Source organism: Coffea eugenioides, chromosome 6 (genome assembly GCF_003713205.1).
Source record: "Coffea eugenioides isolate CCC68of chromosome 6, Ceug_1.0, whole genome shotgun sequence".
Lineage (NCBI taxonomy): Eukaryota > Viridiplantae > Streptophyta > Magnoliopsida > Gentianales > Rubiaceae > Coffea > Coffea eugenioides.
In genome coordinates this window covers 21,111,708-21,127,109 of record NC_040040.1, presented here as the reverse complement: position 1 = coordinate 21,127,109, position 15,402 = coordinate 21,111,708, and the positions used below count along the sequence as shown (strand labels likewise).

General features: G+C 35.4%; 1 protein-coding gene across 1 annotated transcript; it reads left to right on the top strand.

The window, feature by feature from the left end:
• The first annotated feature begins 142 nt into the window (after window positions 1-142).
• Window positions 143-594, top strand: LOC113772919 (probable LRR receptor-like serine/threonine-protein kinase At3g47570). Its single transcript, XM_027317418.1, has 2 exons — window positions 143-451; window positions 548-594. The coding sequence occupies exons 1-2, from the start codon at window positions 170-172 to the stop codon at window positions 563-565; spliced, it is 300 nt and encodes a 99-aa protein (XP_027173219.1). The 5' UTR covers window positions 143-169; the 3' UTR covers window positions 566-594.
• The last annotated feature ends 14,808 nt before the right edge of the window (window positions 595-15,402 follow it).

Below are 15,402 nucleotides of genomic sequence, written 5' to 3'. Positions count from 1 at the left end.
GCATTTAACTTTTGCTGTCTACATTTTTTGTACTTTTACGATGTTGTTCATCTATTGTTAATCTGTTAACTAATTCTATTATTCTGACTATTGTCATCTTATGACAGAGTATGGATCGGAGGGGATAGTTTCAACAAGAATTGATGTATACAGTTTTGGAATAGTTTTGATGGAAATTTTTTCAAGGATGAGGCCTAGTGATGAAACGTTTTCAGGAGATTTAAGCCTTAAAAGCTGGGTAGAAGATTCTCTTCCTGATGCACTTCAGGTCGTTGATGCAAACTTAATTAGGCCAGAGGATGAGCATTTCACTGACAAGCTGAAGTGTGTTACATTGATTATGAAATTGGCTTTGAACTGCTGTACAGAATGTCCAAGAGAAAGGATCAGTATGAAAGATGTTTTAGCAGAACTAATAAAGATCAAGCATCAATTTCAATTTCTGATGACAGTAAGTATTTATCCTTTTTGTGCAAATTTTACTTCTCAATGATGAAAGTTATGTGTCCTCATTCAATTGAGCTTATAACCTGCTATTTTTTTGCAGCATACTGTCAGGTCTTGATCATATCAGAAACAATGCTTTTGGCCAATGCAAATAGATATTTCTGTATAATTTGTAAGCTTGATTTATTTTGAAGGTGAGAGAGAGATGTACATTATTCCGAGAGAGAGAGGTGTCATCTACATCGCATTTGGACTTTCAGTTATAGGGAACATTGCATATGGGGTTTTATTTTGCTTTTCTTTTTCCTTTTTTTAATTCTGACTGAGTTCTTAGCTACCTTTTAGTTTGACAAAAGGCAGAAAATTAACAATTCCCTGCCATAGAATTGGAATAGCAAAAGCATACCATTCACTTTCAAAGGAGACTTCAAATGGGGACAAGTTTAGATTTGGGTTTGTTTCTTCTCCATCCACATATATACTAATGGAAACTGGAATTAAAGTCAACGAAGGAATAAATCAAGACTAGTTAATGGCAGCCTCTTCTCGACCAGCGTCGCAAGCTCCATTTTGTCCATGATTTGATAGTCCTTGTTTGGTACCTACTTGGAAAATAAATCAATGTTACGACCTTTCTCCATTGATTTGGTTTTATTATTCATGGAATGTGTTATTAGTGGACTTCCATGCTCGTTTCTATCTGTATATATCATTTTGCAGTTCATCCCAATTCTTAATTAGTGAGTGCCATCTGAAATTGAACCATAAGCATGGCCAAGGACAAAATCTACTACTTCTTCTTGCGTGTCTTTAGGTTAGCTGGCATGGCAGCTAGCAACAGTAATATTACTATGGATCAATCAGTGACATGATCACTTTAGAACCTCAAGATTTCTGGGCAGAAAATTGGTCAATTACTTCCTCCATTTGCCACTTGCAGTTCTCGGCACGTTGAGTGACTGTTGGGAAAATCGGGTAATTTCCCACTCAAAAATACAACTAGTGATTAAACCGATTCAGTAATTCCCAGGAAAGATCGTCGAAACAATCTCCTTAGACAGAATTACCATTCCAAGTAAATTCTCAGGAAAGGCTGGAGGGGTCACAAGCGGTCCCACTTAAAACCCAGTCTCCTAGACAGAACTTACGTGTACGGTGTATTATCACAACTATACCCGTGTATACATAAATAATACGTACACACGAATAAGAAAAATACACCCAAATGAACCGTATAAAACACTACAAATATACCCGACAAATATAGACAAATATATTGAATACCATACTACAATAGAAAAGAAACTAATAAATAATGCGGAACAAATAAAAGAGATAAGGAAAGAACGCACCCGAAAAATTGATAACGGAGTTCGGCCAATTTTGCCTACTCTCCGAGCACCACTCAAGCGACCTGCTTTTATAATTTAGGAGAGGAGAAAGAATACAAAGAATTACAAAATCCTTATGGGTAATTCTTTGTTGTTCTTGGTACATTTTAATTGGAAAGACTTGAGAGCTATTTATAGTTCTCAAGCTAAGCTTCTTCCAATAACCCAACCGATGTGGGATTAAATTGTGCCAAAGAGAAGTCAACAATGTTGGCTTCCAAATTCAAGAATTGAGGCAGCCAACATTTGTTGAAACTCAACAAATCTCCACCTTGGCATAATTTCTAATCCCACCAAAAATACAAATCTTTTCACCCAAAATAACAAACGGTCCTTGTGGCACTTCCAAATTTGCGCGCTCAGGCGCCAACTCAAATATGCAGGATATTGACCAAGTTTAAACAATGTTCAAACTTGGACCTTGTAACCACCTTGGTCAGCATATCTGCAGGATTCTCCGTAGTCCGAATCTTCTGGAGAAAAATCTCCTCTTCTTCGAGAATTTCCCGCACAAAGTGATAGCGAACATCAATATGCTTCGTTCTTGCATGAAAGACCTGGTTCTTTGCTAAGTGAATAGCACTCTGACTGTCACAAAACACGTCAATGTGTTTTTGACCAACTCCCAAGTCTTCAAGCAATCCTTGAAGCCAAATTGCCTCCTTCACAGCTTCTGTAATCGCCATATACTCTGCCTCCGTTGTAGACAAAGCCACCGTTGACTGCAAAGTAGACTTCCAACTAACTGGCGCCTTGGCAAATGTGAACAAGTAGCCAGTTGTAGAACGTCGCTTATCCAAATCACCTGCATAGTCAGAATCACAATATCCAACTACACATTGACCAAGTGATTTATCCTGCTCAAATACTAATCCAACATCTACGGTATTTTGGATATACCGTAGAATCCATTTCACAGCTTGCCAATGACCCTTGCCTGGATCATGCATAAACCTGCTTACCACACTAACTGCCTGTGAAATGTCGGGTCTCGTACACACCATTGCATACATCAAGCTACCAACTGCATTAGCATACGGGACTTTCGCCATATATGCTCGCTCTTCATCCGTCTTTGGAGATAATAGGCTATTAAGTTTCAAATGAGGAGCAAGCGGAGTACTTACAGGTTTTGAATTTTCATTCATGCCAAAACGTTGTAGTACTTTCTTCAAATACTGCTTTTGTGTCAGACAAAGCTTGTCTCTCGTTCTATCCCTACTTATCTCCATGCCGAGAATCTTCTTGGCTTCTCCCAAATCCTTCATCTCGAACTCTTTACTCAACTGAGCCTTCAATTTATCAATTTCAACTTGGCTCTTTGATGCTATCAGCATATCATCAACGTACAAGAGTAAGTAGATGTAGGAATCATCTCGTAGCTTGCTCAAATACACACAGTGATCGTATTTGCTTCTTGTGTACTTCTGACCCATCATGAACTGGTCAAATCGTTTGTACCATTGTCTCGGTGATTGTTTCAATCCGTACAACGATTTGCTCAGCTTACAGACCCAATTTTCTTTACCAGCAACTTTGAATCCATCTGGCTGAGTCATATAGATTTCCTCCTTCAAGTCACCGTGAAGGAACGCGGTCTTCACATCAAGTTGAGCTAGCTCCAAATTCAACTGCGCTACCAAGGCCAATAAAATTCTAATAGAGGAATGTTTAACAACTGGAGAAAATACCTCATTATAATCAACTCCCTCCTTCTGAGCGTAACCCTTAGCCACCAATCTTGCCTTGTAACGAACATCATTCTTGTCAGGAAATCCTTCTTTCTTTGCAAATATCCATTTGCATCCAATTGCCTTCTTGCCCTTCGGTAGTTGTGTCAACTTCCACGTATTGTTCTTCTGAAGAGATTGCATCTCTTCTTCCATAGCATCTTTCCATCTATCATTTTCTGTACTTCGAACTGCTTCAGAAAATGTGGATGGAACATCATCAACAACTGGAAGTGCATAGGCCACCATGTCAACAAAACGAGCAGGTTTATGAATTTCTCGTCTTGCCCTATTGATGGCAATTGACTCTTGCTGCTGTTGAGGTTCTTGGATTGAAATCTCTTCCTCATCTGACTCTTCTTCTGTCATGGGAGAGTCACTGAAGGTGCTGTAACATCCCTGCTGATAATGGTCTTCTTTGCTTCTAGACACCACAAACGGTATCCCTTAACTCCAGCATTAAAGCCCATAAAGAGAGCTTTCTTTGCACGTGGATCCAACTTTGATTCGTTTACATGATAATATGCAGTAGAACCAAAAATACGCAAAGAATCATAATCTGTTGCAGGTTTTCCAGACCATACCTCTAATGGAGTCTTGCCACCGATTGCAGATGATGGCAAGCGATTGACGAGATGTTGAGCGTATGTCACAGCCTCAGCCCAAAACTTTCTGCCTAACCCAGCATTAGACAGCATGCAACGTACTTTCTCCACTAGTGTCTTGTTCATACGTTCTGACACCCCATTCTGCTGCGGTGTTTTTCTAACTGTGAAGTGTCGAACTATGCCACATTCTTGGCATATCTTCTGGAAGGGATCACTCTTATATTCTCCACCGTTGTCTGTTCGGAGAATCTTGATCTTTCTTCCCGTCTGGTTTTCAACCTGAACTTTCCATTTAAGGAAAATCTCTAGCACCTCATCCTTACTCTTCATAGTAAACACCCAAACTCTTCTGGAAAAATCATCAATAAAAGTGACAAAATAATACCTGCCACCAAGGGATGGAGTCTTGGCAGGTCCCCACACATCTGAGTGCACATAATCCAAAATACCCTTGGTATTATGGATACCAGTGCCAAATTTCACTTTTCTTTGTTTTCCCAGAACGCAATGCTCACAAAATTCTAATTTGCAAACTTTCGTACCTTTCAATAATTCTTGTTTGGCAAGATTTTGCAAGGATTTTTCACCAGCATGTCCCAATCGCATGTGCCACAACTTTGTTGCTTCCGCATCCTTCTTGCTACTGGAAGATGTTGCTGCTGCTGCTGTCCCAACAACTGTACTACCTTGGTAGTAATACAGATTATTCTTTCTCACACCTTTCAACATCACAAGTGCTCCCGAAGTTACTTTAAGAATTCCATCTCGCATCTTCACTTCCAGGCCTTTTGACTCCAAGAGTCCCAAGGAGATGAGATTCCTCTTCAAATTGGGCACGTACCGAACATCCTTCAAGATTCTAGTGGAACCATCATGATTACGCAGCTTGATTGAGCCTATCCCAACTGTTTTACATGGATTGTCATTTCCCATGTACACAACTCCACCATCAAGTTCTTCAAATTCAAAGAACCACTCCCGCATGGGAGTCATATGGTAGGTACAAGCTGAATCCAAAATCCACTCATCTGGATGGGATGTTAAAGGTGATACAGCCAAAGAGAAATCTGATTCCGCATCACTTTTACATTCTGCAACATTTACGTCTTGCGGAGCTTTCCCTTTTTTCTTCAACTTTGGACAGTCTTTCTTCCAGTGCCCTTTCTCACGACAGAAAGCACACTCATCTTTGGCAACTCTGCTTTTCGATTTGGACCTTCCTCTTCTCCCCTTTGATTGGCTTTGTTGACGACCTCTTGCCACTAACGCTTCATCTGCTGCAGCTACTTTCTTTTTCATTTTATCCTGCTTTCTCAATTCACGACTATACAAAGCAGAACATACAGCATCTAAAGACACATTTTCCTTCCCATGAAGTAACGTAGTTTCCAAATGTTCAAATTCATCAGGAAGGGATGATAACAACATCAAAGCCAAATCTTCATCTTCAAAATTTACATCTAAATTAAACAGGTCTGCTACTAATTGATTAAACATAGTGATGTGTTCATTCATAGTAGTACCTGGTTGGTAATCGAAACGGAACAATCTTTTCTTCATTAGGAGTTTATTCTGACCACTCTTCTTCAGAAATTTCCCCTCCAATGCCCTCCACAATTTCCATGCAGAAGTCTCGTTCTTGAAAGTATATTTTTGCTCTTTGGACAAACACGATCGAATAGTTCCGCATGCCAACCGATTTATGGTACTCCACTCCTTCTCTTCTATGTCATCTGGTTTCTTTTCTTCAATGGCAATGTCAAGACCCTGTTGGAAAAGGGAGTCCATGACTTCGCCTTGCCATATGCCGAAATGGCCAGTACCGTCAAATGTCTCCACCGCCACCTTTAAGCTTGACATTGGAATTCTCGACCATGTGGACGAGGAAGCCGATGCCCCAGATACAATTCTTGACGTGGAATTGTCAGATGCCATTACAGACTCAAATGATAGTATTCAATATAACAAACTACAGACAAGCCAAAGGACGAACCTTCGGCTCTGATACCACTTGTTGGGGAAATCGGGTAATTTCCCACTCAAAAATACAACTAGTGATTAAACCGATTCAATAATTCCCAGGAAAGATCGTCGAAACAATCTCCTTAGACAGAATTACCATTCCAAGTAAATTCCCAGGAAAGGCTGGAGGGGTCACAAGCGGTCCCACTTAAAACCCAGTCTCCTAGACAGAACTTACGTGCACGGTGTATTATCACAACTATACCCATGTATACATAAATAATACGTACACACGAATAAGAAAAATACACCCAAATGAACCGTATAAAACACTACAAATATACCCGATAAATATAGACAAATATATTGAATACTATACTACAATAGAAAAGAAACTAATAAATAAATGCGGAACAAATAAAAGAGATAAGGAAAGAACGCACCCGAAAAATTGATAACGGAGTTCGGCCAATTTTGCCTACTCTCCGAGCACCACTCAAGCGGCCTGCTTTTATAATTTAGGAGAGGAGAAAGAATACAAAAAATTACAAAATCCTTATGGGTAATTCTTTGTTGTTCTTGGTACATTTTAATTGGAAAGACTTGAGAGCTATTTATAGTTCTCAAGCTAAGCTTCTTCCAATAACCCAACCGATGTGGGATTAAATTGTGCCAAAGAGAAGTCAACAATGTTGGCTTCCAAATTCAAGAATTGAGGCAGCCAACATTTGTTGAAACTCAACAGTGACTGCCTTGCATATTTCAAACATGAACTTTTCTGGGGGTACCATACCTCCTCAACTTGGGAATCTGTCCTTTCTCGTTTCCCTTGACATTAGCAGAAACAATTTCCTTGAAGAACTGCCTCGCGAGTTGGCTCACTTGCGCAGATTGAGATACCTTAATCTTAGTTCAACATTTTGGTGGACAACTTCCCTCCTGGTTTGGTTCCTTATAGAAACTCCAATACCTGTCTCTCAGCAATAATAGCTTTAGAGCAGGGACTTCTGTAACAGAAAATCATTTGTCTTCTCAGGCAACCTGTACTACCTATAGTGGGAAGTAAGATTTCTAAACAACTCCTAATTTTTACATCATATTTACAATAACACGTTTTTTTAAAAACAAAAGCCATAGTAATATCTTAAAAAATGCCACAAAGAACTTATTAAGAACTAAAAACACTTGAAAAGAATACACTAACATTCCTTTACATTACCTGTGCCCTCCACTTGAAAAGAATACTCTACTTTTTTCTTCTCACTTTCTCCTTTCTTCTTTCCTTCCCACCATGCCTCCACCTCTCTCTTTCCCTTCGCTCTACTCTTTTCCCCCCGCCCCCCACCCAAATCGCCTCCCTCCACTATACTCCTCGACTCATTCCTCTTTTTCCTTCTCAACACCCACTATTCCTCTAACCTTTTTGTCGCGCCCCATTTTTTAAAAGAAATAATAAAATTACGGGTTTGTAAAAAATGAATTTTTATTAGTTTTAAGTGAAAATGAGTTGGGTATAACCCATTTTAAGTGAAAACCCAATATTAACCAGCCCAAACCCATCAAACCCGCCCCAATTGCCAGGTATAGTTTTTGACCCAAAAAAAAATTACTACAACGTCAGCAACCATTGCTAAATAAAACTAGGATTCACATCATTATCGCAGACATTCACATATATTTTATCCCCTATGTTCAGATATTTTTGCAAATTTGACTTCACTTATTACAAAAAATAAACCCTTAACGAGTATCCATTGGCCAACCGTTAACCTAACCCATGAAACTATGTCCAAGTCATAACAAACATGAAGTATATAGCTGATGTTAGTGGTTAGTGACATTTATATTCAGCAAGGTTATTGATTTTTTTTTTATTTAACTCAATTGGGAATAGTCCAAACCTAAAGGATGAAAGACCATGAGTGGCATGAGCAAAGATTCCAAAATCAAAGAGCATAGCCTGAACTCAACAGGAATGGCAAGAACAAACAGCTGTCCAGAGCAAGCAGAAAATGATCATTGAAGATGCTGTAAGAGCAGAAGAGGAAGTTGATCCGGAGGAGGCAGGAAGGAATGAAATTCAGATCAGAATATCAACTAAGGTGCAAGACCAATCCAACAGAGTTGGCATGGGGATTTTTGCATCTACTTTCAACAATCAGTTGGTGGCTGCCTGGGCACTTATTGACAGAAAAACAGTGAATCAGATGCAATCTACTGCAGAGGCCATCATAAATGGCCATCAATGAAAATGGCCATCATAAAGGCTAGACACCAGCAATGAAAGGAAATTATTGTCCACATCCCCAGCCCCCAGCTACTGAAGATGATAACGGAAAGGATGGCAAAGGACATCAAAATGGCTACTTTGATAGAGGATATTAACGACCTCAGGTCCTTATTTCAGAAATGCTCCTTTAGTTTAGATAGGAGCTTAGACTCTAGATGTGAAGTGATTAGTGATTATGCCTTGGGCATATTTCAAGATGAGGAATGGATTAATCCTCAGTGTGTCTAATACTCTTGTATAGAATTTCTTGAGCCTTTGCTCATATAAGTGTATTATTTTGCCAATCAATACAAAAATCTAACGTTGCAGGAAAAAAAAAAAAAAAAAAGAGCATAGCCTGAACATACACTTGGGTTAATTACACTTCACCCCTAAATCTATACCACAATTGCACTTTGCCTCTCTGAATAAAAAAAAAAATTTTTGACAGTTTACCTCTTTGAAAGATTCCACCATCTAAAGGTTGGGGTAATATTTTATTTTTATGAAATAACCTTCCTCTGGAGGCAGTGGCTAAACCAAGATCGTAGGTCATAGGATACAAAAATTTATATTAAATTTACCACTTTGTGGTTTGTGAACTTTTAGCTCAACTAAATGTTTCTCATAAGGCTAATAGACATGAAGCAATTTATTCAATATTGCAAAAATAAAATAAGAATTGTGTATAGGTTGTCTTTTATTATGCATTTCATAGTTATCAGGTCATCTAATGGTATAAAATTATACAATAGTTAATATTATGCATAAATCTATGAGATGTACATTCATATATACAATAGATAACTAATGTGTATTTGACCAAACTATCCGATGAATTGTCAATTTGCTTGTAATTTATATGCTTAGACATATAAGTGGAGTTCAATGTTAAGCCAAATAAGGTTAATTAGAAAGGACATACAAATAGTATTATACTTTCTTTCAAGGTTTCATTGTAGAAATGGAGAAGGCAACTGTAAAAAAATTCAATAGTTTCAAAGGGGCAATGGTTCTGTTCCCATCAGTCCCCCGTAAGCCCAGTTGGGCATCTCCTTAGTTAAATTAGGATAGAGTAGACGTAGGGATGACGATTGACAAAAAAAAATTAAAAAAATGAAAACTCTAAACTTTGTATAGGTTGTTCTGTAGCTTTCAAAATATTAAGGCAATGTGGGACGAAGTTAATGGCTATTATCTTATTTATTGAATATTTCTTCCTTTCATTCTACTTTCAGATTAGAAAAATGTTCCGTCAATCATGATATTTTCTTAACTTACAATAATATTTCTTTTCATTTTCCACACTAACTTCAACAATAGAAAAGAATCTTAAAGGCACTTTACATTTTGTTTCGAGCGTTTAGTTGCCAAAACATATGACAAGAAGTTAAGTATGTAAAACATATTCCAACATTAAATGTTCAATCAAGAGTCATAATTGTCATTTTAAAATGGGTTTTTCTAATGGGTGCCCAACTAACACACCTAATTTCATCCAACTTACTATATTATATATATACTATTCAAGAGGCCCTGCGCATTCGTGACCCGTGTTAATAGTGCATTTGTGTGCTGATGTTTTTTTAATTTTTTTTTTGTGTAATGTGGTGTATGAATTGATGCAGAAAAATATTTTACAATATGTAAAATAATAGCGAGGTAGTAAGTTTTGATTGAATGAGGGTAATTGGAAAGAATTGTTGGTAGGTTATCATATAGAATGTGATTTAATGTTGAAGTAAAAAGATAGTAGTGTATATATAGTTATGAAATTGGAGAATATGGGAATAGTATTAAAGGTTGAAAGGCATAACTTTATAGTTATTTTATATTGGAGCAACTTTTACAAGTTCATTATCAAATATGTACATTCGATATTCGTTCATACCTAAGTGGGTAATTATGAGAGTATAGCATGATCGAATAATATGGTATCATAGCATTTTTTTCTATTCATAGGTTAAAAATTTATCTTCAACTTTGATGTCCCAACATTTGTATTGGTAATAGAAGATGATTATATTGTTTTTGTTTAGTAATATATTTGCAGTATCTTATGGCTAAAGTAAATTTATGTGCAATTTTTTTGTATGTCTTTGGGTTAATATGTGTTTAAAAAAATTTGGCTTACTAAAATTTCCATGTCCGTGGGCTTGATGACTACATAAAATGCGAACTTTATGAGAAAACTTTCTCTTGCAGAAAAAATGCCTGCAATTGTTAAATAAATAAATAAATAGGAAGTTGTATTGTTGAACTCTGTGGATATATTTTATTATTAATTATGTTACCATGTTGCTTTTGCATGTGTGCTTTCAATGGGGATGATATTCCATTCGTAGAAGCTAGTGTAGTGATTTGGGTTGAAAATTTGAACTCTAAATGTCATCACTCCAATGTAGAAAAAATATATTAGTGAATTTGGCTGTAGATTGTGATCGTCAATGAATTTTTTTCATCCAGAATTTGAGGATTTTCATCTAGTTTTAGAAACCATATTTTGTTTCCAACTTTGAAAATTACTCTTCTTCTTATGTGTGGTTCCAAGTAATGTATAAAATTTGGTGGTATGACCTGCAATTAAGATCTAAATACATGTTAAATGTGTTTTGGAGAAAAAATGACGTAAATTAGGGAAATTTTATAAAATGAATACCAATGTGTCATTGTGGTTCATCATACTGCATCAAGAATGCATTGATTGAAGAAACTGTAATGGACAAATAAAATAATAGTTAGTTATAAAGTAAGATGGATATATTAGCTTTTTATTTGTTTTAAATAGTAATTGTACCTGAATGAAGATGAACTGGTGGATATGAGTGTATAAAAGAGGCAAAAAGATAGTATTTTTACAATATAATTAAAATACTCATGATTATAATAATTGTGTAATAAAATATAAAGTTAAAAGCTCAAGGCATACCCAGAACAAATGCTAAGAAGAGGGCTATGAAAATAATCTAAATTTGGTAGAAACAACATTTTCTTTGCTTTAGCCAGCCAAAGTAGCAATGATTACATCAAAACTTCTTCGGATTTTTTTATGGATATATATTGTTTTATTTTCTTTATGAATACATATAAATGTCTATATAAGTTGAAACTCATTGTTCCACGTAGAATTTACATTGCATGGTATATTTTGTAACCATCATTGGTTAGTACAATTTCAAATAAATTAGCCAAAGACACAGCAATCAACTAAAGTAGTTATTTGTCTATTAATGCAAAGCATTCACCCTTTTATATCCTTTTATATATGTGCGTGTGGTTCATAAACCAAACATTCGAAAGAACTATTGGAATTGCGAAATTAATTGAAAAAAATTAAAATATCGAAAACAAGAAAAAAAATTTTTGAAAATGAGAAAGACGAATTCTAATAATATAAAAGAAACTAGTAAATTATAGAAAATATAAAAGAAAAATTATGAGCATGCATATAGAGGACCTAAAGAACGGATCATTGATGCTAGGTCTAAGAAAAATTTCCAGAACAAACAAGCGAGCAAAAGAAGGAAAATATCAACAAATAAAATAAGCATAATATACAACATAGGCTTCTTGAGAATAAGCAAAAGAAATGCAACTCACTCTTGAAAGAAGTTTTTGGAAACAAAAGAAAACAATAAAAGCAAGAAACAAAGTACTAGGAAAAGCAGTATAAAGAAAAAAAATACTAAGGGACCTAAAACAGCAGAGAGACAGCAATTTGTTATTCGGTAAAAGAGTAAATAAATAAAAAGGTAAAATTGAGCATTTAATGCAGGGGCAAAGGCGGCACTGTAAGTGGCAAACAAAAAGACAGAAAATTTTACCTGCTCCACGCTCCACGGAAAATGTAGCACAATAGCGGGTAACAAAATTACCGATTGGCCAGGGGAAGGGAAGCATAAACAATTCGTAAAAGGGAAAAGAAAGGGGCAAAAAAGTACCATAAAATAGGCAATACCATAATACAATACGAGGCAAAAAAGGTACGCATGATATATAGCATTGCAATTATAAAAGTAAGTCAGAGTCAAACAGTGAAGCTTCCAACAAAAGGAGCATCTTTCATTCATCTTTCATTTTTCAATTGAAAGAAGCTTAGAAACAAAAACTGATGTCTGCGGTCTACAAAAGAGAACAATCAAAAATAGGGCCAAAGAAGAAGTAAATTACGAAGCAGCAAAACAACTTGTAACATAGACCTTGGATCAAGGCAAAAATGAATGGCATAGGCGGAAAATAGGAAAAACTAAGCCTAAAGCAATACCTCCAAATCCATGACACCGAGCAAATGGACCATAATAGGGCAAACAAATTGAGCAATGGCCAAATAACCAACCGAGACACTTTTTTACTGTTCATTCAAGCCACACCCACTTTTATATAGTTAGACTAGTCCAGAGGGTGAGCATTCGTGACCCGTGTTAATAATGTATTTGTGTGTTGATGTTATTTAATTTTTTTTTTGTGCAATGTGGTGTATGAATTGATGCAGAAAAATATTTTGCAATCTGTAAAATAATTGCGAGGTAGTTTGTTTTGATTGAATGAGGGTAATTGGAAAGAATTGTTGGTAGGTTATCATATAGAATGTGATTTAATGTTGAAGTAAAAAGATAGTGTATATATATTGTATAGTTATGAAATTGGAGAATATGGGAATAGTATTAAATGTTGAAAGGCATAACTTTATAGTTATTTCATATTGGAGCAACTTTAACAAGTTCAGTATCGAATATGTGCATTCGATACTCGTTCATGCCTAAGTGGGTAATTATGAGCGTATAGCATGGTCGAATAATATGGTATTATTGCATTTTTTTACATTCATAGGTTAAAAATTTATCTTCAACTTTGATGTCCCAACATTTGTGTTGGTAATAGAAGATGACTATATTGTTTTTGTTTGGCAATATATTTGCTGTATCTTCTGGATGGAATTTGTGCATAATAACATAAATGGCTAAAATAAATTTATGTGCAATTTTTTTGTATGTCTTTGGGTTAATATCTGTTTAAAAAATTCGGCTCACTAAAATTTCCATGTCCATGGGCTTGATGACTACATAAAATGCAAATTTTATGAGGAAACTTTATCTTGCAGAAAATGCCTGCAATTGTTAAATAAATAAATAGGAAGTTTTATTGTTGAATTCTGTGGATATATTTTATTATTAATTATGTTATCATGTTGCTTTTGCATATGTGCTTTTCAATAGGGATGATATTCCATTTATAGAAGCTAGTGTAGTGATTTGGGTTGAAAATTTGAACTCTAAATGTCATCACTCCAATGTGGAAAAAGTGTATTAGTGAGTTTGGCTGCAAATTGCGATCATCAATGAATTTTTTCCATCCAGAGTTTTGAGGATTTTCATCTAGTTTTAGAAACCATATTTTGTTTCCAACTTTGAAAATTGCTTTCCTTCTTATGTGTGGTTCCAAGTAATCTATAATTTTTGGTGGTATGACCTGCAATTAAGATCTAAATATGTGTTAAATGTGTTTCGGAGAAAAATTGATGTAAATCAGGGAAATTTTATAAAATGTATCATCGTCTGGTTCATTATACTGCATCAAGAATGCATTGATTGGAAAAACTGTAATGGACATATTGGGCTTGGAATATTGGTGGGATAAAATCCAAATCCAACAGGACAAATAAAATAATAGTTAGTTATAAAGTAAGATGGATATATTAGCTTTTATTTGTTTTAAATAGTAATTGTACCTGAATGAAGATGAACTGGTGGATATAATTGTATAAAAGAGGCAAAAAGATAGTATTGTTACAATATAATTAAAATACTCATGATTATAATTGTGTAATAAAATATAAAGTTAAAAGCTCAAGGCATACCCAGAACAAATGCTAAGAAGAGATCTAAATTTGGTAGAAACAATATTTTCTTTGCTTTAGCTAGCACAACTTCCTTGGATTTTTTTTATGGATATATTTTTTTTATTTTCTTTATGAATACATATAAATGCCTATATAAATTGAAACTCATTGTTCCATGTAGAATTTACATTGCATGGTATATTTTGTAACCATCATTGGAATTACTTTTACAGCAATCAATTAAAGTAATTATTTGCCTATCCATGCAAAGCATTCACCCCTTTATATACTTTATATTTATGTGCATGTGGTTCATAAACCAAACATTCGAAGAACCATTGGAATTACGAAATTAATTGAAAAACATTAAAATATCGATAGTAAGAAAGAGTTTTTTTTTTTAAAAATGAGAAAGATGAATTCTAAGAATATAAAAGAAACCAGTAAATTATAGAAAATATAAAAGACAAATTCGTGGGAAACAAAAAAAAAGGGCAGAGTAAAAAGGGGAACTTTCCAATAAACAACAGCAGAGGTTGGCAGAACCATGGTAAAAAAATCGGCCCATTCATCTGGTCCACATAGGATAAAATTAGAAAGGAACCAAGCAACTAAAGCATACATGCTGCTAGTATAATAAATAAATAAAAAAAAAAGAGCATACGTGCTGAACTTAGGATAACAGTAAGTAAACAAAAATGAGGGTCAAAAACCAATAAAATTAGAAAGGAACCAAACAACTAAACCATACATATCCTATCGTTTCGAAAAAAAAAAAAAAACCATACATGATACATGCTGAACTAAGGAAACAACGAATGGCATAACAGAAAAATAAGAGATACTCAAGCCTAAAGTAATACTCATAAATATGTACGTGGGCCAGGTCTGTGGATCAGAAGTTGCAAGAAAGACACAAATAAAAGAGGAACAAAGAACAAAAAAATTACAAAGAAACCATGCGCTGAGTAAAAGAGGAATAAGAAATGGCACAACCGAAAAATGAATGACCACCAAGGCTAATCCTAATCACACAAACAACCGGAAAGGCAAGAGCCGACGCAAATGGACTGCAATACCCTCAACATTTCAACCAATACCGACATAACCGACGGAGACACACTTTTACTGTTCATTCACCAAACTTCCACTTTTA